Source organism: Mustela nigripes, chromosome 4, assembly GCF_022355385.1.
Source record: "Mustela nigripes isolate SB6536 chromosome 4, MUSNIG.SB6536, whole genome shotgun sequence".
NCBI lineage: Eukaryota > Metazoa > Chordata > Mammalia > Carnivora > Mustelidae > Mustela > Mustela nigripes.
Genome location: NC_081560.1, coordinates 107622723 through 107648302, shown reverse-complemented (window position 1 = coordinate 107648302; position 25580 = coordinate 107622723). Strand labels below are relative to the sequence as shown.

The following is a 25580-nucleotide window of genomic DNA, read 5'->3' as shown; positions in this document are numbered from 1 at the left end:
GCATTATCTGGGGCACCTCAGGTCATGACCCCAGGGTTCTGGGATTGAGCCCCGCATCGGGCTCCCTGCTCAGCAGAGAGCCTGCCTCTCCCTCTGCCTGCTGCTTCCTGTTTATGCATACCTCCTCTCTCTCTGTGTCAAATAAATAAAAAATAAATTATAGGATTGTGGAAGTATCAAACATGTTAACGTGTACACTCTGGAAACAAAGTGGTACCATCCACAGTGCTGGCAACAACACCTCTGTACTACTTAGCTATTTTCTTGTAATCAATTTTTTTTAAAGATTTTATTTATTTATTTGACACAGACAGAGATCACAAGTAGGCAGAGAGGCAGGCAGAGAGAGGGGGGAAGCAGGCTCCCTGCTGAGCAGAGAGCACAATGTGGGGCTCGATCCCAGGACCTGAGATCATGACCTGAGCCGAAGGCAGAGGCTTAACCCACTCCTGGCGCCCCTTGTAATTAATTTTATCTGCCTTATCTCTCCTTCTAAATAGACTAGAAGCTCCTAGAGGGCAGATAATCATTCTGTCATCAACTCCACAGCACAACTCCTTGTCCAAGGTGGGGGCAGGAGGTGCTTGGTTGCTGCACTGAAGCAACTAAACAGAGTGTTTATGTAGGAGTATTGACAATACTGACTCCATCTTTAGCCCTCCATCTTGTTCATGTTTGCTCTATGACCTCTCTCTGTTCCAGGCCCCTTGAAGATTAATATACATACCTTAGAAATGTCCACCAAGGCTAGGATGTGTGGAGGCTTGCTTTGGCCTCCCACGCATCTGTTAGAGGTAAGAGTCTTAACCCTTCCCGATGCATGGATGGTGCCACAATTATCTAATTAAAAGTTCGCTGTCAGTTAGGTGCATGCAAACCCTTTGATCTCACTATAGTGTCCTCCTACCCATGCATCTCCTTGCTCCATAAAATCTGTAGACCAAGGTCTGGACTTTATGGAGAGTAGCTGTGCAGGTGCCTGGCCGTCGTCCACCCGATCCCCCATCAGCAAGTTACCCTGAATAAAACTCTGTGTAAATTGGATGGAATCACCTGCTTTGTTCTCCAGTCTCTAAGTACCTTCTCGGTTTGGGGGTTAATTTACTGTCCCTCCCCCACCTTCTAACAGTTGGTAAATAGCAAAAAACCTAAAAAAATAAAAGTAAATATGAGGACATTAACAATCAGGTAGGGAGGAAATGAAAGAACTTGTAGTTACTACTTACTTTTCTTTACCATGTTTTAGAAGAAGTGACAGACACAGGTAAGTTCACTATAGTGTTAGAAGAAGTGACAGACACAGATGAAGTTCACTATAAATTTTAATCCAGGATAAAAAATGTTCCCTAAAGACACAATTGAACATCTTGTATTATAAAATAAAATATAATGATCAAATTCAATTTTGTAAATACTTCTATGGCACAAAGAGATTTCCCTCAGATCCAGCCTTGTAATTGTTTTGTCTGCTTTCTGAAAACCACACCATATTAGCAAATTGTATAAAGAATACAAGTAAAGCTTGTTAAAATGATTGTCACAGATGTACTGTTTCCTAATACAAAGAACATGGAGTTCATTTACTCACTGAGTTCATTTTATTCAATAGTAAATTCCCTTATGTAGAATGAATTATAATATGACACGCTTGTCATGAAATAATCAGTGAACTCATCAATACTTAGGACATGGACAAACTTCTATTTTAATTACATCAACATAGTTATTTCTTAAGTTCTGGCATTATCAATGTAAGAAAAAAGCACTTTTTCTTGAGGCAGAGCAAATTAACAGCACTGATTTGAAGTATGGCAAATCTAATAGTTATCAGCATTGCTTTCAGAATTCTGAGGCATTTGAGTGAAACAACTATAGCCATAAATAAAAAGGGTTATTGTCCTTTTTTCAGAAGAGTACAAGTTCTGAGAGTTTCTTGATATTACAGAGAATAGGAAGAACTAAACTTTCTTCAAATGTTTTAAGGTTGAAATTACAGTTATTTATGTTTTTTGCCTCATTGAATGAAATTTCAAAAGTATTTAACTGACAAAACCTAAAATTTGGCTAGAAATTATGAATTTTTAAAAGATAATCTTCAAAATACAGGCCTTCACATAAAAGGCAAGAAAAAGGCATCAAAAAATTCATTTTTACCTCTTGTTAATACCTAGCAGTTCATGCCTGGCTTTCCAAAGTAACAAATGTGTGAATAATTAAAATAGAAGTTTCTATATTCAAAGGATGAGCCTCTTCCCTTTTTAAAACTGATCAGGCTTTCATGTGCTAAAAATACTGAAAACCACACACATCCAAACACAGTCTCCTTCCAGAGGAACACACATTTCTAAGGTCTCATACCCCTGAAGATACAGGAGATGGGGAATATAGATGTTCCTTTCTCTCCATGTGACACTAACTATTCCTGTATGTCTGTATTTCAGGTTCCCTTCAAGAGATTATCAGAATTTTAAAAAGGGAAGATTTCATCTTATAGTAAAATCAGACACAATGCAGGTAAATACTACCAAGAGAATTACAGACTGATTGGCAAATCACCTAAAACAATGTAGGCTTTTTACTTACAACCCCCTTTTAAAAGCTGTCATTTGACAATAACTTCAATCTGTAAGAGCCGGTAAAAAAAAATAAAATGAGGTGCCATGTTATATTAATTAAGGTATTCCAGGATAAAAGAAAGTAAAAAACCTGAAGATAATTTCAGTGCTATAGACATTTAGAAAGTCACAATTATTAAAACTCTGAATAAAAAGGTATTGAGAACAGGTACATCTCAAAACAATATTTTCCCCACCTTGGAAAAAATAGGCATATTTTAAATAACCTGAAGTATGATTTACAGATCAGATACCATCCCTAAGTTTTTTTTTCCTGCAACGATGTTTTGCTCTAAAGTCTCTCATATTCACGTTATCGATCATTGCTCCTTTATGCTGGAACAAGCCTCTGTTTGTTCATTAATTTTCGGTATATCCCATCTGGTTTTGCAAGCAGTTCCTCATGCTTCCCACATTCTGTAATCTTTCCTTGGTCGAGAACAGCCACCATGTTGGCATTCTTAATGGTGGACAGACGGTGGGCAATGATTAACACTGTTCTTCCCGTCATGAGCCGGTCGAGAGCTTCTTGCACTAGGTGCTCATTTTCAGCATCCAGGGCACTTCCAACCGGAAACGGTGTGAGAAAGCAAAGACGTCAGTCCACGCACACTACGCGCTCACGAGCCCCAGACATTTTCACTGTGATCAGAATTACAATGGCTCCTGTCCATACACGTCTACGATCTATTTTTTATATTCCAAAACTACTACGGCAAGGAAACCTGGGACCCTTGATTTCCACTGACCTGCTGTCACAGAAGTAGAAAGCGCTGGGTATGGCTGCTGCTGAGCATGATGGGGGCTCATCACAAACATGACTGAACTGAAACTAGAACCTTCCACCCTGACTGGGCCTGTCCACTGCCTCCCAGCTGTCACTGTGCAGCCAGACCTGGTCACTTTCACATGGAAGGGGGGAAAATAGCATTTTCAGCTGTATCACTTAGAAGCACAGAATAGTAAGTTTTTGGTATGGGAAGAATTGGACTGTACAATCACACATAGTACTAAGATATGCTCACCTGGTTGCTTCATCGAGGAGAAGAATTTTGGGATTCTGAAAAAAGAAAAGCATTATTTTTAATTGTTAATATGTTTTTCATGTTGTTTTCTTCTGAAAGGGAACACAATTACATTATAAAAACACACATTCTCGGGGCACCTGGGTGGCTCAGGTCATGATCCCAGGGTCCTGGGATCGAGCCCAGCATGGGTCGGGGTGGGGGTGGGGGGCTCTCTGCTCAACAGGGATCCTGCTTCTGCCTCACTCTCTCTGCCTGCCTCTCTGCCTACTTGTGATCTCTGTCTGTCAAATCAATAAAATCTTTAAAAACACACACACACACACACACACACACTCTCTCTCTCTCTCTCTCCTCAAGGTGCTTGGGTGGCTGAGTGGGTTAAGCCTCTGCCTTCGGCTTAGGTCATGATCTCAGGGTCCTGGGATCGAGCCCCGCATCAGGCTCTCTGCTCAGTGGGAAGCCTGCTTCCCCCTCTCTCTCTGCCTGCTGCTCTGCCTCCTTGTGATCTCTCTCTCTTTCTGTCAAATAGATAAATAAATATAAAATCTTTAAAGAAATACACATATACACTCTCAGTAATAAAAAGAAATGAATTACTCATACACAATACAGCATAGATGAACCTTGAAAACATTCTGCAAGAGAAAGAAGCCAGACACAAAGGGCCCCACAGTACAGGACTCCATCTGCAGGAAATGTCCAGAACAGGCACGTTACAGAGACAGAGTAGCGAAGTGTTCACCTGGGGCTGAGGTCAACAGAGAAATAAGAGGAGGCCAGGTGTGACTGGCGAAGAATCGAGTGTCTCTTGTTAGATGTTCTCCACGTTAGATGTTCTAACATCAATCAGGGTGACAGATGCACAACTCGGAACACACTGAAACCCACTGAACCTGCTTTAAATGGGAGCACTGTACAGGATGTAAGTTACATCACAATAAAGCTGCTCTGGGAAAGGAAAGCATAGACTCCTAGGTGTGTGAGATAAGCCCACGCATGGAAGAGTTAGAGGGGATGCTGAGCTACCGTCGTGGGCGTCCCTGGGCTGGACGTTGTTTACAGTGCCATTTTACCCCACTGGCCAGTCACCCAGCAGTGTGAGGTGGGATCTAAAGGAGTGAGACAGAGTCTAGACATTCAAGGTCCTGCTTGTAGTTTAGTTAGGAGCATCACATAAGACTGAGAAGACGTAAGAGTCAGGTGATGTCTCGAACACATTAAATTCTAGCTGTGCCTACGCAAGAAATGAAAACAGACGTCCCCACAGACACCTGTCGCTACTTACTCACAGAAGCACTGTTCACAACAGTCCCAGCCTGGAAATTTTCACCCATCCAAGTGCTCACCACTGGTGAATGGATAATCGAGTCGTGCTTTGCCCCCACAACGGGAGACATAGGACAGACATGAACAGACCTCAAACACATGATACTCATGGGGCGGTTAAGCCTCCAGCTCTTGATTTCAGCTCAGGTCATGATCTCAAGGTCGTGAGATTGTGCCCTGCAGCAGGCTCCACACTGGGAGTGAAGCCTACTTAAGATTCTCTCTCTCCCACTCCCTCTGCCCCTCCCCCTTGAAAAAACAAACAAACATTATACTAGTAAAATAGGCAAGATGCAAAGGCCACTTCTTGTCAGACTGCATTTATCTGAGATGTCCAGAAAGGCAAATCAGGACAGAGGGAAAGTACATTGGCAGCAGCCTGGGACTAGAGGTGGGAGGGGGAAGGACTGCAGGTGGGTACCAGGGATCTATCTGGGGTGACAGAAATGTTCCAAAACTGGACTCTGTGACAGTTGAGCAACTGTACACTAACTAAAAATCACTGAAGGGTACACTTAAAACTGGTGAATTTTATGGTATGCTTCAGTAACAGTTTCTTTCTTTCTTTTTTTTTTTTAACATCACCTATAAATCTGAGGAGGGTAGTTATGTAACAAAGCAGAAGGCTATCATGTCCTTAAAAACCACAATGGCTGGGGTCTTCAACTAAAATGGCCTTCCTCTCCTCTTGGGAGTCTTGTGGAAGTATTTCCAGTCTATACTAAGTCTAGCAATTGACTATAGATTATACATGAATCATACTTGCATTGTTTTAATATTTCTATAGAATCACTGCTTTGCTTGTTAGACCACATACTTCTTCACAGAGGTCCATGTGTTAAACTTCTCTCCCTCCAACAACCCTACCACAGTACTGGGCCCCTAACACCCAAGAAATATTTGTTAAATTTGAACAACATATACCGAGTGGAACTCCCAACTCATCTTTCACGGGAACTACCAACCATATACCTACCTTCCCCCTCCAAAACAAAAGGAAGAAGCATAGTAAATTACAAATTATAAGGTCCCTAATTAAAAATGATAATAAAAAAAATTCTGGCCAAGTGGCTTCAAGCTTACCTTAAGCAGAGCACGGGCAATCGCAATCCGTTGTTTCTGCCCACCTGACAATGACAATATATATATTTTTTAAACTTGAAAGACTTAACAAAAAATTCCTGGTGATAGGTTTTTCTGATAAGCTAAGTGGCGATTTGAAGGCAGCGTCTTCCGGTTAGTCACAGCTGAGATGGACAGTATTATAAAAGCCTATTTTTAAAAATTTATTATCTCCTCATCAACCTCAAAAGTAATAACAACAATTATCACATTTATTGAGGAATTCCTATGTACCAGGCTGAAAGCACTACAATGTTATCTCACTCAACCATAAAAAAGAGTCCTATGAAGTACATTCCCTTTTCACACATGAAGAACCAAGGGCACAAAATAACCCGTCCTGGGTGTCACAGTTGGTAAGTGGCAGAGTCAAAGTCTGCGTAAGCCACTCTGATCCACCCTCTTAGAATTCAAATTCTACTAAAAACAAGGGAAGAAACTGGGGGGGGGGGGCAGGAGTGGGTAAATGCAGATGGGACAGAGGCAGGCAGAACATCTCTGAGAATTCCTTTCCTCATCTTCGCCTCACACCACCCTCTCTCCTTTCCTCCAGGGAACGGGACCCTCAAGTTACAACTATAACTTACAAATAGTACTCGGGACTCCTCCCGACTTACTTCATTTTAGAAAACTCACTACATTTTTGGTGATGGAAACAGTCCTTTCTGGTTGATTTTATTGGATGAAATACTTATTAATAGTAACTGCTGGACATTACATGACTTCATCTAAAAGAAGCTCATAAATGATGAACCGAGATCCAATTACATCTGAAATGTGTGGTGCGCCTAAAAGCTGTCCTCAAATAGGCAGCCCCGTGCTCACAAGGGAACCAGGGAAATCCCTTTATTTTTGTGAACCTCTGAAGTTGGCGAGGGTGTCGGAGTGCTGTGAGGTGGGCTGACTGAGCAGTCAGCGGAGGGTTTGGGGTCAGCTCTGAGAAATCCTCAGTGCCAACTGGTGCACTGGGCATCTGTCACTAGTTGTCCTTTCTTCCACCCAGAAAGTGACTAACCAAAGGTTGAAACCTTTGGTTATTTCACTCTGAAATGGGAGTTTGAGAGGCCTGGTAGAGGGAAGACCATGCGGAACCTGTTCCAAGGGAGGAGGTGACATGCTTGTTGGACAAAGTGAGGTAGCTCTCGGCCCGACCCCCTGAGACTCAATAATGTCACCACAAGCAGCTGAAACTGGTTTTCTACCCAAGGACGTGTTTGAGAGATGCCAGAGCAGTGCATTTGTACAAAGCAGTGTGTGATTCTACTGCTGCAATCTTGCAAATCTATCCAAAACATTTCTTCATCCACTGCCTATTGTTTAAAAAAATCATCCACAATAAAAACATGCCTGTATTAAATTTTCTGTGGTCTAACGTGAAACAAAAAGTTTTGTCCAACCTGGCAACCTTCATTCTGACACAGAGGCATCTGTCCTCTGCTCAGACACTCCAGTGACAGAGAGCTCATCGCATGGAAGGGAGCACATGGCAATAATTGTAACGAAGAAATTATCTGGGCTTACCCCCAGATTTCTTTCCCTTTAAGTCTACTCATTGGTCTTACTTCTGTATTCTAAAGCAAACAGAATACAAGTTTTTTCTTTCCTTCCTAAAAATACGGTACCCAGAATGCACTGCGCTGCGATGTGTTCTAAGGTCCCAGGGAAGAGAGACTGAGCCTTGGCCATGAGTCCTGCCTGCTGTGCCAAGGGCCAGGTCCCGACCACTACCTATTTGTATGTAAACCTAAGAGTGGTTTCCGCATTCTTAAAGGGTTGTTTAAAAAAAATCAACAAAGGACATGTAACAGAAACCACCTCATAATATCTCAAATATTTACTCTCTGGCCCTTTACAGGAGAGTCTGGGGACCCCTGGTTTAACATGTAAAGCACAGCGTGGGGAACAGAGAGCTCTTTGGTTTCAGTTCTGCTCCGGCTCACAGCCCCTGCCCCCCTGAACACATCAGCCTGCCACCTGTACCTCTCTTAATTTTGGCCATTTTCAAGGATCTCAAGTTGAAAGGACCTTTTTTTCCTCAGATGAGAGAAAATCTCATCTTATACTCAGTGGGACACTCCGTGGGAACTTGGGAACACCTTTGAGGTAGAAAGTGAAGGAAACTGGGGAGCTGTCAGCATATAAAAGAGATTTTTAGAAAGTAGAAAAGCTAATCTCTTAAACTCTGAGGACAAAAGCCTAATTAGAAATTAATAGTGCTGTATGAAATACGGCAGAGTTCGCTGGAGCAGAGAGTTTTGGGGGCCAAACAGTAACAAAAGGGTACCTGAAAGGAGAACACCCTTTTCTCCGACCACAGTGTTGAATCCCTGGGGGAAGTCTCGGATGAAAGCACCTGCGTTAGCTACATCAGCCACTCTCTCTATCTGCTCGGCCGTCACTGAGGAGGGGTCGTCTGCACCGTAAGCAATGTTCTCAGCAATAGAGCAAGAAAACAAAATTGGTTCCTGTAAATTGGAAACAAAGCATATTTGCTGCAAATTTCAAAACAGACTTCAAACATATCTAGGAAATGCAGTGAAGCTTAATGTAGTCCTTACCTTGAAAAACTATTAAATTGCTCTCAAGGAATACACAGCCAGCTGCTGAATAACACAAATGTTAGGGGTGCTGACCCCCATGCTGTCGAAAATCTGAGTATAATTTTGAACTCTCCCAAAACTTAACCACTAATAGCCTACTGTTGACTGGAAGCCTTACTGATAACATAAACAGTGGATTAACACATATCTTGTGTGTTACACACACATTCTATATGGTATTCCTGCAATAAAGTAAGCTAGAGAAAAGAAGACATTATTAAGAAATCCTAAGGAAGGGCGCCTGGGTGGCTCAGTGGGTCAAAGCCTCTGCCTTCGGCTCAGGTCATGATCCCAGGGTCCTGGGATCGAGCCCCGCATCGGGCTCTCTGCTCTGCAGGGAGCCTGCTTCCCCCCCTCTCTCTGCCTGCCTCTCTGCCTACTTGTGATCTCTGTCTGTCAAATAAATAAATAAAATCTTCAAAAAAAAAATCCTAAGGAAGAGAAAATACATTCATAGTACTGTACTATAAAAAAAAAACATGCATAAGGGGTCCCATGTAGTTCAAATCCATGTTGTTGAAGTGTCAACTTTACACTCTTTGTTTAAAGATTTTTTATTTATTTATTTGAGACAGATAGAGCAAGAGAGTGTGCACATGCACACAAGCGCAGGAGTGGGGCAGGGAGCAAGGAGCAGAGGGACAAGGAGAGGGATAAGCAGACTCCACACTGAGCCCGGAGCCTGACAGGCTCAATCCCAATACTGGAGCTGGAACCAAGAGTCAGACGCCAACCAACGGGGCCAGCCAGGAGTCCAGCTGCATACTATTTTGATTCTACTTCCTCGTTCTCCATAAATCCACCCAGCTGACTTCTAAAAAATTCATGTTCTTCCATGAACAGGATTGATTTCATCGAGATACTGCAGGAAATGAGATCCCATGGCAGGTGCCTGGCGGCCAGCAGATACTTCATAAATGTAAGCTCCTGCCCTTGGGAATTGTGAGGTACGGAAGACGCCGGCTCCATCTGTATTTTCCAGCTGCGGGCTTCCCACTAAGGATCGAGGGGGGAATCCCCATCTCTATTCGTTACTTTTTGAAATATACACAAACCAGGTGGGAACAGGACATTTTAACAGAACCCTGTGGAATGGTCCTAAAACAGCAAATAAGCCTCCAGCTTCTTTTCTCCATCCCTAAACAATACACCCTGCTGCTATCCTTATACTGCCGAGCCACCCCATCACTGCCCGTCCTGCTCCGTAGCCGGTGGAGTGGGGTGAGGGGAAGTTCATTAGAGGGAGAGGCTCAGAAATGAGGGAAGCCTCAGGTCTGCCTGTGGTGCACATAGCCTGATAATAAAGTATCAGCAGCTGTGTCAGAACTTCCCTGCACCAAATGGTCTCATGAAAACAGCCTCATTAAAGTGACCATATCACAGACATTCTGCCTTGAAACCAGCAACCTCTCTGCAAGGAGACCCTGGCTCTCGCCATCATCTTTGCTTGCTTATCGCTGAAACCCATCATGTAAAACAGCAGACACTGCCAGTGACGAGAATAGGGATTATGGAAGAGTCCGTAAAAGCTAGAAAGTTCTAGGGACGCCTGGGTGGCTCAGTTCGTTGAGCGGCTGCCTTCGGCTCAGGTCATGATCCTAGCATCCTGGGATCGAGTCCCACATTGGGCTCCTTGTTCTGTAGGGAGCCTGCTTCTCCCTCTGCCACTCTGTCTGCCTGTGCGCTCAGGCTCTCTCTCTCTCTCTCTCTCTCTGACAAAAAAAATAAATAAATAAAATCTTTAAAAAAAAAAAAAAAAAGCAAGCTAGAAAGTTCTATCACTTCCACCCATCCTCTCTGAACCACCTGCATTACAAGGCTATACTAGTCCCCGGCTTTGGATAAAAAGTCGGTTTCAACTGGTTCAAGTCTTTAAGGTGGTCAAGATAAAGCACTATTTACAAACCTAAAAAACATGCCAGGGCAGATTAGTTTAGCATATCTGGAGAAAATCGATTCCTCCTTCTCTTTTGAGAGGTTGAAGTCTAAAGAAAACATAAATAATAAAAGCAAACTTAAAAGACAGTGTAACAAAAATGGAACCTCTCTTCTTACCTGACTCACTGTCCCAATCTTGGATCTCAGCCAGACTGGATTTAGCTGACGGATATCATGGCCATCGAGACTGATAGTTCCTTGGAGAGAGGAGAGGAAAGTCATGGAGTGTCACGGGGCCAACGACTAATGTAAACACTGAAAGGATCTGGTGGAAAAATTCCACATTCAGTTCTTTTAAAGATGAAAAGTATGTTCAAAATCTCCAAACAGAATCTAAAATCAACATATTTCATGGAATTTCCCTGTCTACTGTCTCCCTGCAGTGGTTAGCTGACTAGGCCATTGCTAGTTCATCCATCCAACTCGCCTCACAGCAGTGACTAACTTCCTCTGGACTGATTCAGGGCTCCCCCAGAAGATTCTAACTCTGGAGCTTCCTGACCACGTCGGTATCAGCAACCACTTTGAAGGTCTGGTTTTGTGGTGACATTTTGAAGAGGTGTCCTGGAAACTCAACCCTGGCAGTGATTTTTTTTTTTTTAAGCTCTTTTATTACTCCTTAAAATAGTCCTTCCTACACAAATATGGTCAGAGGAGAATCATCCATAACCACAAATCTGATATCAGAGCAGAGCTTTTCAATAATCAGATGTGACTCTGTGACCCTAGCTAACAGAATTAATTCTACACCACAGAAGGAACTCAATAATGTTTGGGGACGGCAATGATGGTGACTAAAACACACTCTTTGTCTGTGGTGTGGAATTACACCAGCCAGCTGTAAACTTTCACAAACTAGCAAAAACCTGAGGTCTTTGACTTAAATAGTACAAGTATTCTATAGACTATGCAAGGCTGGAATTTACAAGTCGTTTCTCTTCTCCTTGACCTGTTCACCATGATAAAGAAACTAGGGGCTTCATATTTCTGACTTGTTTGCATTCACCTGACTAGGGTTTTTCTAAATTCAGAATTTTATAGCAAGGAGAGTGAATCAAAACAGGGATTCCAGAGGCAACAGTACAGTTAACACCTATTTTAACACAGATGGTGATTCCGTGGGTCGCGATCTGCGAGTCGAATACTTATCTGGCACATGACCATGGTCTTAACCAAATGGCACCGATACAAAGATCATAAGACAGATTAATTTTAAACGAGTGATATAATTTTTACTAAGAGCTGTCTTCTTGCTGAGAAACATCACTGTTTTCTCAGTTCCAAATCAAACCCACTAATACGGACTATCTACTCCAGGCTCAGCTACGAAGAAGGATACAAACTTTATGTGCAGTGAGGGATGTTGGACATTTCACAATATACACTCACTGAATCATGCTGCATACCTGGAACTAATAACGTTATACACCAATTATGTTGTAATTAACAAAGGATATAAAGAAATAAAAGAACATGTTCTCTGCTCTAAAGATGATATAATCCAGTTAAAAATAAAAACCAGAATAAGAAAAATCCATTACGAAAATCCGTACTACCTTAAAATAGTTTCCATAATGCAGTCACACAGAAGGGACCCCCGGGTGCCAAGTCACCTGTCAGCATGCTAGCCACAGGGCAGTTTGCGGGTAGATGCAGCCTGAAGGCTTCCAGAGAAGCTCTACAAGCTGAACGGCCAGCACAGAGTGGTACTTAATCCTCGGTGCTGCTCAGCCCCATGGGGGGTACCTTGTTGGAGCTGTGGAGCAGCCTTGCCCATCCTCTCCCAGGAGGGAATACCAGCATGGGAGACGAGGAGGTAGAATTCAGGAAGTCACTCAGGACTTGAGGAGGTCAGACACGAACCATACACACTGCCTGCCAGGCCTTTTGCGACTTCTTAAAAGGGACACTTTATGTAAGGGACTTCTTTCCTGGGAACCAGTCCTCTGGGATTTCACAACTCTCGCACTACAGGTCTTTGCACAATTTCGTCCTCCCCCAGAACACGGGAGTACAAGGGCTCTGGAGGATCCTGCCACCTAGCATAGGATGAAGCACTCACCAGAAACGGGGTCATACAACCTCAGCAGAAGGGACACCACTGTTGATTTGCCAGAACCACTTGGGCCAACCAGCGCCGTGACCGATGCTGATGGGATGGAGAGGCTGAAATCCTGGAATATGGGCACCTCCGGGCGAGCTGGATAGCTGAAGTGCACATTCCTAAACTCCAAAGTGCCCTGGAAGCTCTCCTGGTTTAAAACGACCCCTTCTGCAATGGGATGGAATGAGAGTCACTTCACAGGAAGATCAGACCACAGCAGATCTCCGTCCTCCCACTGGTCAGACCACACACAGATGGCGCCAGCGGCAGTAGGAGGCCTTGAGCCTGCTCTGCACCCACTCCGTACAAGGCACGATGTGCATGCGCTCGTCTGATTCTCACAGCCTTGAGCGGCACAGATGACAGGACACTGCCCCTCCGAGACAAGCACCTGCCCAAGCTGACTGGTGGTGGAGCGAGCTTTCACCTGGGGTGCAGTCTGGTTTCAAAGCCCATTGCCTTTCCTCTGTGCCACTGCCTCTGGTGCTCCCCAGGTCCAGAGTTCATCTTATCTACTCTAAATATTCAAGACAAGGATGGTAAATGGGTAGGCCTTGCACAAGAGCTGCAGAGCCTGGTACCACCTTGCTAATGACTTGGGAAAAGCTGTTCAGCCCCTTTCAGCTGCATTTATTTCCTCCAGCCCGTCACACTGGAGAATACCGGGATTTCAACTCATGATCTGGGGCTAAGCAACAATGTCCTGGAAGTCCGTGATGAGGAACAGTTATGGCTCCGGGCCACACAGCCCTCCCAGAATGAGCTTCCAAGAAAGCAGCTGATATAGGAGATTGCTCTAGTCAATTAACACCAGCATCTCCTAGCCCACTACCCAAAGCCAAGAAATTCAGAGGCTTTTATATGTGTGGTCTGTCTTCCTTTCCCCCCATCCTCCCCACTGCCCAAACATCAGAATCACTACAGAAGAACAATCTGTTGGACTGGCCAGGGCCTTTCCTATTTGCAACCCTGGGTGGCACTCGCTTCCTTCCTGCTGTTGGTGGTAATGAATCACCTGCAGGGACAGCACACCACGTGGTCAGCCCCCATGCTTCTAGGGCCATCCTCTGCCCAGCTGCAGTGCCCACCACCTTCCTTCCTCTCTCACTGCCTGCCCCTCTGATCACCCTTCTCTGCTGTGTGGCAGGGATGATATCCTTCCCATGCTTATCCTCTGCAGGCAGAGCACGGCGGTGTTATAACTGTCCAAAGCCACATTCATTTAATCCCAACAAAGAACAAACTGATGAGAGACCCACCATTAAAAGGCAGCTCAGGCTCTCTCTCAAGAAGCTCCCAGAGGCGTCCCCCAGCACCCAGCCCTTTCATCAGCTCCGAGTAGAAAGAGCTCAGACCTGAGGACAAGAAGCAAACATATCTATCACCAATGCCAGGAAATGACCATCTGCTACCCCCAGCCCTTTGCAAATAGTAATAATATGTTGCTTTTAATATAAAATCTGTAAGCTTTCAAAAAAGGATTTGAGGCAACTACCATATTCAAATTCCCTGTGTCATACCCTTGTTTGCCCTCAGCTTCTCTAATTTCACATAAAGACTAAATGTTGAATTGGGAATTTACAAATGCAGATAGCCATAGTAATCAACCACTGAATTAAAATCACAATATCACAGAGAAAATCTACCTCGTCAAAAAACATACAATGTAAATAAAATATAACACTTACTTAAAAGGAATATAAAACATCTAAATATTCATTTTAAATTCCTATCCACAAAATCAAATCCCCCCTTTCAGTCACTCAACAAATAGAAATTTTACTAGGCTAAAAACTGAAAATTTGGAAATGTTAAATATTCCAACGATCTCTTTAAGGTCACCTTTGAACTATGAATTAATTAAGACTTAAAGCAAACAAACTCCAAGTACACTAAGCCATGTAAACTGCAAGAATGTACATTTGTAACACTTTTCCTCAATAAGGATGCTGCAAAAATGGTATTCGAATATTCTTACTAAGGTACTTTTGTGCATATACTTGTGGAAACTTGTGCAAAATACAGTGGATTAAATTCTTCAGGTTAAATTAAAAATGCACTGGGCATAAACAAAACCAAATAAACAGAGTCAACTAATCTTTGACAAGTGAGCAAAGGTAGTTCAATAAAGAAAGGACAATCTTTAACAAATGGTGCTGGAACTACTGGACATTCACATGCAAAAAAAAAAAAGAATCTAGACACAGACCTCACACCCTTCACAAAAATTACTCAAAGTGGACCATAGACTTAAATGTAAAAAACAAAAACAAACTATAAAACTCTTAGAAGATAAGATAGGAGAAATCCTGAATGACTGTGGATTTGGTGATGACTTTGTAGATACCACACCAACACATGATCAATGAAAGAAAAACTGATAAATTAGACTTCATGAAAAGCAAAACCTTGAGCTCTCCAACAAAAATGAGAAGACAAGCCACAGAGTGGGAGAAATATTTGTCTAAAATGTACCTGCTAAAGGATGGATATCCACAATATAAGAACTCTTAAAACTCAACAAAGAAAAACCACCCAGTTAAAAAATGGGCAGAAGATCTGAACCCAAAGACCTCACTAAAGAAGAAATACAGATAATAAAAAAGCGTATGTAAACATAAAGATGCTCAACATCATATGTCATCAAGGAAATGCAAATAAAACAACAGGGAGATACTCCACACACCTAATAGCATGATGAAAACCCAAGCTGCCGACGTGGTGAGGACGTGGAGGGAGCATCAGGAACCCTCACTCAGGATTGGCGGGAACACATCACAGGACAGCCACTCTGGAAGGCGGTTTGGCAGTTTCTTACACTAGACATACTCTTGCCGTATGATCCAGCAACCTCACTCCTCTGTGTTTATCCAGAGAAGGTGAAAACTTATGTCCACATGAAAATCTGCCCATCGATATTTAAAGCATCTGTACTTACAATTGCCAAAACTTGGACGTAACCAAGATGCCCTTCAATATGTGGATGGACAGATATACTGTGGTCCATGTGACAATGAAATATTAGTCAGTGCTAAAAAGAAATGAGCTTTTGAGCCCTGAAATTGGCACGGAGGAACACTCGGTGCGCTGTACTAATGAAAGATGCCAATCTGAGCTATGTGACATTCTGGAAAAGGCAAAACTATGGAGACAGTAAAAAGATCCGTTGTGAAGGGTCAGGGGATGGGAGGAAGAGGCAGAGCACAGAGGATTTTTAGGACAATGGAAGTATTCTGTGCAAAAAAGAAGGGAAGGAAGGAGTTGAAGGTAGTTCAACACAGTAGAGTTTAGACTCTGGAAACTAAAAACAACAAAACAAAATGGCCCTGGATAAACAGTTTGTGGTCTCTCCACACAATGGAGTGTTAGGGTCATGGAAATTAATGAAGCACCAAGCCATGCTACAATGAGGGTGAACTCTGAAAACATTCTGCTCCGTGACAGGAGCCAAACGTACAAGGCCACATAGTATGGGATTCCATTTGTACGAACTCAAGCAAACACATGAAGACCCAAAGCAAACTGTGGTTGCTAGAGGTTGAGGGAGGGAGAGATGAGGAAACAGGCTGCTTAAGGAATGCGGGGTTTTCTTTTGAGATGACAAATATTTTTGGGAGCTAAGGTGAGGTGGGAGTTGCACAGTGCTGTGAATGTACAAAATACCATGGACCCGTAACTTTAAAATGTGTTGTTAAAATGAGTCAGAAACAAGGTATCAGGGTTCGGTAAGAAGATGTATGAGCATTCGCTGGTGCAAAACAAGCCCGCTTTTCAAACAGCACTTCTGACCCTCTATCGGCAAAGAATGCAATAAGAATTTTCATTTTTCAGTATGTGGTTCTAAGCAGAAAACAACATCTAAAAATTCTTATTTATTTAATAAATAAAATTTAATTTCTTGTTTGCAGATTCATTATGCAATTATTCTGAACAGTGAGTGTCACCAAAACATTTAAAATCAAACTCAACTTCTTGAATGAGGTTCCTGTAGCCTTCCGTACCTGTCTGGGCTGTAACCGCGGGGAGACCTTGAGCTAAGAGACCCCGCCACATCTACCTGTACCTCTTCTCCCCGCTTCACCCCCACATGGCAGGTGTCATGCAAGATGGTGACCAGAGATGTGGGACAGCCTGCGGCTCCAAAAGCAAGTCACCCCTAAACCTCGAGCACAAAGCCTCAGCAGCAGCTTCTACTACAGGGGAGGTAACTGACTCCTGGCAGACGGGAACCATGTGTCCAACCTACTTCTGTGCAAGACACAGCTGTGAACTTGTCAGGACAAAAAGTAAGGCAGTGAACACACCAAAACAGACGCGGTTTCTATCAGGCCACGTAGTTTGGAGAAAAGAGGGTGGGAGGAGCAGAGGGACTGAGAAAGATCAAGTCAGCTCGTGGCAGAAAACACGAAGACGAGAGGAGGCCAGGGGGGAAGCAGACTGTGGTCAGAAAGGCCACAGGGAGGGGATGTGGTGGTGGATCGATCCACTCCAAGGCAGACCAGACCTGAAAGAACATGCCCGCCCAGGTGTGAGACCCTCCAGCCCAGCAGGCTCAACCCAGGGGTAGAGAGAAGGGCAACACCACATCACCAGGTCCTCCTGAGCTGACCCTCTCACCACCCCAAGCCACTCAGCACCCTGAACGGTCCTAATCAGGTTTTTCTTCAAGAGCAGCCAGCAGAACTGAAATGCTGTTCTCCGGGATCTCCGAAAATCTCGGTCCAGAAAACATCGTCACTTGCCAGCAGACAATAAAAATCTCAGGTTGAGGTGACACTGTGGGATACCAGACTTCCGATGACCAGACCTCGAGCTATTTATCTAACCTTTCCATCTCAGCCTTCAAAGACAGGAAACAAAGAGCAGGAAATCACTTGGCCCTTGTTGGCTGGGCCTGTCAGAGAAGTACAGAAAAGAAAACCTCGCAGACTTCACACAGATTTGCCTCTGTGGACCTTGCTTCCCTTGAGGTGGGAATGGACAACAAAAGCTGAACTCAGAAATTCCTGACAAAAGCAAGCAACTCTGTTTCATGCACTTTCTAATTTACACTTTTTGACTGTTCAGCAATTTTGAACGGGGTGAACTTCATACCAAACTACCACTTCCACAGGACTGCGGGTTTGTGGACACACCTGCTCAGCACTGTCCTTTCTCTCCCCACCTTCTAGGGCCAAAGCAAACATACAGTCTTAATACTCGAGTTGGAATACACGGCTCCAGTGTGACCCTGAGCTCGGTACACTGTAAGAGGCCTCAGTTTCCCTGCCAAGGAACTGCCCACCTACATGGAATCACAGTGATCTTTCTTCTTTCAAAGTCAAGTTGGACTAATGTTCTAGGAAATGTTTTTTCAGTTGGAACTTAACTGATGAGAGGTGATGTAATGGTAAAGTTAAATTTTTATTTCAGAAACAATAACCTGACTTTTAATCTGTAATTCCCAAACCTATTTAGATTATATACCTCCAATGCTCACTCCAACCCAGAAAGCATACAGTAGGAAGGATGAGAGTTCACCCACGGTCATCTGGGCACTTCCCATCAGCAGCCCTCCTTTGTAGAGGACAGAAAGCACGATCAGGTTCCCAGAGAGCCCTGTCTGTCAAATGAAGAAAACAGAGACGTCAAGTGGGAACCAGAGACCTAAATTCCACAAGGATTAAAACGGCCTATAATTTCCTTTTTGCATTTAACTATTGCAACAAGATTTTTCCAAAGAGTAAGTCTTAATCTGAATTTCTGAAATATTGCAGTGTTGAAGGAAACAATCTCATCAACATGAAAACCTAGAACCTAGGACACCCATCTGATTCCTGTTTTACTCACTCTATTCAGTTTGCAAAGGAAAAAACACCATGAAGAACTCCCTCCATAAGGAGGAGACAAGTACACAGCTAATATGTGTGTTTACCTATTCTAATGTGACACCCCAAGCAAAGCTGGATAACAGACAGAGTCCCATCTGTCTTATCTGCCTTGAATGTTGTCAGGTGTGTGGTCTCTGGTCAATGCCGCCTTATCTGGGCCTCTCCTTCCTCCGTGTCCCTAAATCGTGACCATTACTGAATCACCTGAAGTTCTTCCCAATTTGAACACGCTATGGATTTCCCCTCATGGTGACTCTGGTTATTCCGCAGTGGGTCTCAAACTGCCTGCATCAGAAGGACCCAGAGGCCTGTCTCAAGCAGACTGCCGGCCCCCAACCCAGAGCCTCTGGTTCCTAGGTCTGGAGAGAAGCTAAGAATCTGCATGTCCAGTCAGTTCCCAGGTGAAGCAGATGCAGGAGGCCTGGACCACACTGGGAAGCCTGATCCCACACTGTCTGGGCCTCGTCATTCACTGCCTTTTGTTCCATGTAGCGGTTTTCCTCTTCTTCCACAGAAATAGTTTATGAAGGCTCACACCTAGTTTTGAAGTGGAAGAGAATGATTTTCTATCCATGACGAAGTCACAGAATAAAACCGTCTTTCAGTCATAATGTCCACCCTTTGCACTCTTTTCAAAATGATCTACTTACTGCTCCAAAGAAGAAAGCCCGAGCAAATGCTTCTTTCCTTGCTAACTGCATCACGTGGTCCATTTTGCCAGCATATTTCTCTATTTCAGTCATTTCTTTCCCAAAAGCTCGAACAGTTCTTATATTTCCAATACGTTCCTCAGCTAGCTGGGAGAATAATAAACACATTTCAAGGAGAGGAAAGTCACATTTCAAGATTTCTACAGGCAAGTTAAAGTAGGACCCTCATTTTTAAGACACTATCAGTAGAAAGCTGTTTAGGATACATGACTAAGTCAAAAACAGGTTACAAAGCAGAGTATATGAGCAACCCCATTTTTGCAAACAAATATTTATCTCTACATACCAATACCGTATATATGTAAACAGACAAACAGGAGGACTAACAGACACTGTAATATATTTTTATGCTGAGAAAAAAGATAAAAAGGATAGATTCTAAAATGTTAATAACATTCATTCTGAGAGATAGGGTTGTATGTGTTCTTTTCCCTCTTTATATTTTCAGGTTTTCAGTTACAAGCACACACAGTGTTTGTAACATGAAAATGTAAATTATTTTTAATTTTTAAAAAATACAATATTGGGGGCACCTGGGTGGCTCGGTGGGTTAAGGCCTTTGCCTTCGGCTCGGGTCGTGATCTCAGGGTTCTGGGATCGAACCCCGCATCAGGCTCTCTGTTGGGCAGGGAGCCTGCTTCCCTCTCTCTCTCTCTCTGCCTGCCTCTCTGCCCACTTGTGATCTTTGTCTGTCAAATAAATAAAATCTTTAAAAAAAAAAATACAATATTGGATACCATTGCAAGGCTTCACTTGTTAATTAGAAGGATAGAGTGTCATGCAGAAACTATTTTCAAAATATAATTAGCTTTTCCATCCTACAAAAACTGGTAAATGGTAAAGACCTAAGGAGCTCACACAGTGTTCAGTCACATGGGATCCACTCCAAAGTATGGGTGGTACTAGAGTTTAGAAGGCAGAGTATTTGACGTTTCTAGGATCTTGAGGGCTAACTGAAGAAAAGTAAGTAGGTTTTTGAAAATCCTAAGTACATCTCCGAGGGCGTGCCCTCTAGTACCCCGCCAGTTCTTCTGGCGGAGATCACACAGGGGAGCAGCCTTTACCTGAGTGGCTTGTGCCAGGGAATCCTGCGTAAGTTTGGTTAGTTTCCGTAGATAACGTCCGTAAATCACAGCAAGGATGGATACTGGAGGCCCCACACTCAAAACAAAAGTGGCCAGACTAGGTGAGACAAAAAACTGTCAAAAACAAAAGCCAAAGTTGTTTATTACACAGAGTAGCAAGACATTCTCATTACCTACATAAGAGAGAGAGAGAGAGAGAGAGAGAGAGAGAGTGTTTAAATTAATAGGCAGGTTTGAAGGCTGAAGGTGCTGTCTCAAAATTGTACATCCTGTTTGGGTGGAACTTTTCGGACATTTTCAATCTTCACAAAACTCCATGAAAATGCAGAATGCCACACAGGGGTAAGAAGGCAAAGCTGCTGAAGAAAGGACGGAAATATGTGACCCCCCAGTGCTGTACCATGGCCAATACGATGCTGTTGCACAGTAGACCACGCTGTTCAACCACAGAGGAGGGGCAGGCAGGCCAGGAGTCAAGGAAGGAGGCCCACACTGCTGGTGCTGACCAGGCCCCACCAGGAATTCTATATTTGAGCTTGGATCCCCTTGAAGGCACTGAACGACCGAGCGACATGCCTCGCTGAAATGACCAAGATGGCCAAGACACACAAAAACCCACATGGAATGAGAGACGGAAGAGGACTCCCCACAGGGATTACAGCTAACAAGTGCAAGGAGAGCTGGAGCTGTTTCCACGGCTCAGAGGATCAACGTCTCAGCAGGGTGGATGTGGACTCGACAGAAGGAGTTTCTAACAGTTGGAGCTGCTCAGGGAGGAAGTAATCAACTTCCATAGAAGTAACACAGTGGATCCTATCAACCCTGCAATTCGGTGACTAGATTTTAAATGGCACTAGCATCTTTTCAACAAGTTGTTAAAATCTGCCAAATCTCATTTGCATGGAAAATAGAATAATCAGCATAAGTCTTTGTTAAAAAGCTGAGGAAAGGGGATGCCTGGGTAGCTCAGTCTTTAGCCGTCTGCCTTCGGCTCAGGTTATGATCCCAGGGTCCTGGGATGGATCCCTGCATCGGGCTCCCTGCTCAGTGAGGAGCCTACTTCTCTCTCTCCCATTCCCCCTACTTGTGTTCCCTCTCTCACTATGTCTCTGTCAAATTAATAAATAAATTTAAAAATCTTAAAAAAAAAAAGCTGAGGAAAAGTTGCACACTGAAATGCACAGTAACAGATGGACCAACCGATCATTCATTCATTTACTTGTTTGACAGCTCATTAACCCAATGCCTACATGTAGCACACGCCATTCTAGGCACCTGTTAGATAACTGACCCATGCAGAGTTTTGTCCAAGGGGAGAACCAGAGAGCTAATGGGTAAAAGAGGGACAGAGAGGACTATTTCAGGTGTAATAGGGTCTTGGACGAGCAAGTGCACAAAGGCCCTGAAGCAGGAATTAGCTTGGGACCTTCAGTTTGTGGAATGACCACCCACCCCGGCCCCGAGCAAGCAAGTCATACAGTCCAGCAGGGCCCCAGGATAATGGCTGCCAGCAGGACACATGCAGGGGGAGTGACGTGATCATGGCAGGCCTAATGGTTCTGGGGCCTGACAAGGCAGCTCAAAAAAACCATCCACATGGGGTGTCCTCTGTGGTGGGGCAGGAACTACACAAGAACCCCTGGGGGGACTGTCTCAGAAGCACCCCCCTCTCTGTGCTCTGGTTCCATGCTTGGTAGGAACTTTCTGAAGGTGCCCTGTCACTAAAAAGGGGGTGTTGGAATAGCAGGAACACACATATTAATGCAGGAAGGAAGATCCCATAATGAAAACTATTCAACCTACAGTATGGTATAGACACTATTAGGTTCTTGTGAGCAGGCAGATCCTAAGTCATCTCCAGGGAGCTTGTGAGAAATGAAGAATCCCTTTGTTCCGCCAGGGCTACAGACCAGGTTCCAGGTGACGCCACCTCATGAGGCCCTGTATAGGCTGAATGTCTGTGTCCCCCCAAAATTCATATGTGGAAGCCTTGATCCCAGTGTGGCTGTATTTGGAGATGGTACGCCTAAGAAGGTAATTAAGGTGAAATGAGGTCAAGCGTGGGGCCTTTTCAGGATCAGTGTCCTTAAAAGAAGAGATGCCAAAGAAGCTACCCTTTCCACCCAAACACCAAGGAAAGGCCATGTGAGCACATGTCAAGGTGGCAGCCACCTAACAGGCCAAGAGAAGAGGCCTCACAATGAACCAGCCTTGCCAGTACCTTGACCTTGGACTCCAGCCTCTAGAACTGTAAGAAATAAATCTGTCAGGGGACGCCTGGGTGGCTTACTTTGTTAAGCAGCTGCTTTCGGCTCAGGTCGCGACCCCAGTATCCTGGGATCGAGTCCCACGTCTGGCTCCTGACTCAGCGGAGAGCCTGCTTCTCCCTCCCACTCTGCCTGCTGCTCTCCCTGCTTGTACTCTCCCTCTCTGTTAAGTGAATAAATAAAACCTTAAAAAAAAAAAAAGAAAGAAAGAAGAAATAAATCTGTCAGTTAAGCCCCAGCTCTGTGGTACTTTGTTAGGGCAGCCTGAGCAGACTAAGGCCGCTTCTGATTAGCCATGAGACTTACACTGAACTGTCTGAAACGGTTACAGAGGTTCCCCACTCTTCCCGAGCCCCAGAATTTTCAATATTTAGGAATGCTGCTTTCTTGCGGGACAGGTCCTCTTCCAGAGCTTGGCTTCTCTCTTGGCTGGGAAAACACAGGATTTCAAAGCAGCTTTCCATTCCATAATCTGACCTTACCCAAAGCTCAGCCTGCAACACTTCCTTCTGGTCTAGATTGATCGCTACGTGGAAGCAAAGAGGACATAAGTCCATGCTATTCCACTTGGGAGATGGGGTGAATTAGTCCTCGTTCTTAGGCTCTGGGACTGCACTGCTTAAAATGACAGCATCACAGGGCTACTGAGCACTTCTGATGGAGCTAGTGTGACTGAGAAACTGAATTCTTAAGTTTGTTTAGTTCTTTTGTTTTTTGTTTTTTTAAATTTGACAGACAGATCACAAGTAGGCAGAGAGGCAGGCAGAGAGAGAGGAGGAGGAGGCAGGCTCCCTGCTGAGCAGAGAGCCCAATGTGGGGCTTGATCCCAGGACCCTGAGATCATGACCTGAGCCGAAGGCAGAGGCTTTAACCACTGAGCCACCCAGGTGCCCCATTAAGTTTGTTTAGTTTTAATTAAAGTTTAAATTTAAGGGGCACCTGGGTGGCTCAGTGGGTTAAAGCCTCTGCCTTCAGCTCAGATTATGATCCCAGAGTCCTGGGATCAAGCTCCACATTGGGCTCTCTGCTCAGCATGGAGCCTGCTTCCTCCTCTCTCTCTGTCTGCCTCTCTGCCTAGTTGTGATCTCGGTCAAATAAATAAATAAAAATCTTTTTAAAATAAATAAATAAATAAAAATTTTTAAAAAGGAATATTCTATTTCTGTTCAATTACTGGTAAAGTTTTACGTACATCTGGAAAACCTGGTACATCAATCTGCTTTTTCAATGGCAAATTCTATAAATCTAAATGCAGATGTAGTATCTCCAATGCAAATTTGGTATCTGGCTTGAGATGCTCCATAAGTATAAGAGACACATTGAATATTCAAATCTTAACATGAAAAAAATAATACTAAATATCAGATTAATAATTTTTATAGAAATTACATGTTGAACTGATACTTTGTTTATGTTGGGTTAAGTAAAATATATTATTGAAGTTTATCTCACCTCATCTTTCTTTTTGCTTTTTAAAATGCGGCTATTAGAAAATTTACAATTACCTGTGTAGCTTGCATGACATTTCTACTGGCCAGCAGCACAGGTCTGAAGAGAAACATTGTTTTCAAGGGAGGCAAACAGACAGGACAGTGCTCAAGCCACCCAGTTAAGGCAGGAAAGAGGTTGTGGGGTAGAGAGAGCTCACCTCAGGGCCATACAGATCTACTTCTGTGCACAGAAGGATGGAATTCACCCTCCTCCTTACATGAAGAAGAGAGGAAATGATCCCTTGGTCTTGTCAAGATAACACTGTCTTTTCTGGGGGCAGGGAGAGAATGTCCCTCACAATCTTCCCTCTAACCCACTGCCTGGCACCCAAAGGATTCCTTCCACCTGTTGCTTTTCTCTGCAACATTCTTTCACACATTTTTAGAAAACCCAGGCAATCATGTAATCTCTTCTAAAGGTAACGGTCCACTCCCAGATCAGGGCAGGCCTGGAGAAACGAAGGCTGCAGGAGGCCACACAGGAAGGCCACCTCCACATCCCTGATGCCTTGTGCCAGCCCTCTTGGCTAAGTGGCTCACAGGGTGATGAGAAGAGCTCAATTTGAGCTCCCCTCATGACTGAGAGGCCTGGCACAGGCCAAAGCCCTGACTGGAAGGTACCACACGGGCCGGCCAACATACCATCATGCCAATGCCAACAGAAGCCTGGGCCCCCGCCCTGAGCCCATCTGAGAGGTTTTCGGTCACCGAACGCCCAAGGAGCGCGGTGTCTGAGGAAAGGCGGTTAATCAATTCTCCAGTGCGAGTCTTGTCAAAGAAAGCAACCTCTTGCCGCAGAACAGAGGAGAATAAGGAGGTTCTCAACCTATTCACAATGCGCTGACCTGCAAAAGCAAACAGGAAGGGCATCAGCTGGGGTGCAGCCCCCTCACAGGCAGCAGCCTGGCCCTGAGGCCCTCTTCTGGGCACCGCAGTCTCTGAGGCATGTCTGGGGCCCTGCATCCCCCCAGTGGGAAGGGACTCACCCGAGCCCTGGCATCCAGGCAGGTGTGCACTGGTCACAAGCACTGATTTCTCTCTTAGTAACCCCACACAGACTGTGGATGTGGAGGATAAAATACGGTATCTCCGAGAGATGTTTAAAAAGAGTGTTCACCAATAAGCTGCAGCACATTAACTTCGCCCACACTAATTTTGCTCCTTGTTGGCAATCCTTTCCTCTACTGAACTTTCAAAGAGTGAGCATGGGTTAATTATTTGCAGAGTATTTTATTAGCTAGATGATGAGAAGCGACTTAGAGTCGGGCATCCCGGGCTTTATGATTATGATGGCTGTCGCCCACCTGTTAGCAGCCAACCTCGTCATGGAAGTGCTGTAAAAACTCATCGCCCCCATGCCTGCTGAAGGGCAGCACAAACACGGAGCAGATGAGGTTTGCACAGGCCCCTGAAGGAGGCGCAGAA

General features: G+C 44.2%; 1 protein-coding gene across 1 annotated transcript in view; it reads right to left on the bottom strand.

Annotated features, from left to right (window-relative positions):
* Positions 1–1304: 1304 nt before the first annotated feature.
* ABCB10 (ATP binding cassette subfamily B member 10) overlaps positions 1305–25580 on the bottom strand; it is a 35790-nt gene continuing 11514 nt past the window's right edge. The window contains exons 3-13 of the mRNA XM_059397264.1: positions 24798–25000; positions 20378–20512; positions 19254–19400; positions 18200–18335; positions 13993–14088; positions 12692–12901; positions 10747–10826; positions 8376–8556; positions 6053–6096; positions 3641–3675; positions 1305–3178 (exon numbers count right to left, since the gene is read on the bottom strand). Coding sequence (XP_059253247.1) covers positions 2947–3178; positions 3641–3675; positions 6053–6096; positions 8376–8556; positions 10747–10826; positions 12692–12901; positions 13993–14088; positions 18200–18335; positions 19254–19400; positions 20378–20512; positions 24798–25000 — 1499 coding nt within the window. The 3' untranslated portion in view covers positions 1305–2946. The remainder of the gene's footprint in view (positions 3179–3640; positions 3676–6052; positions 6097–8375; positions 8557–10746; positions 10827–12691; positions 12902–13992; positions 14089–18199; positions 18336–19253; positions 19401–20377; positions 20513–24797; positions 25001–25580) is intronic.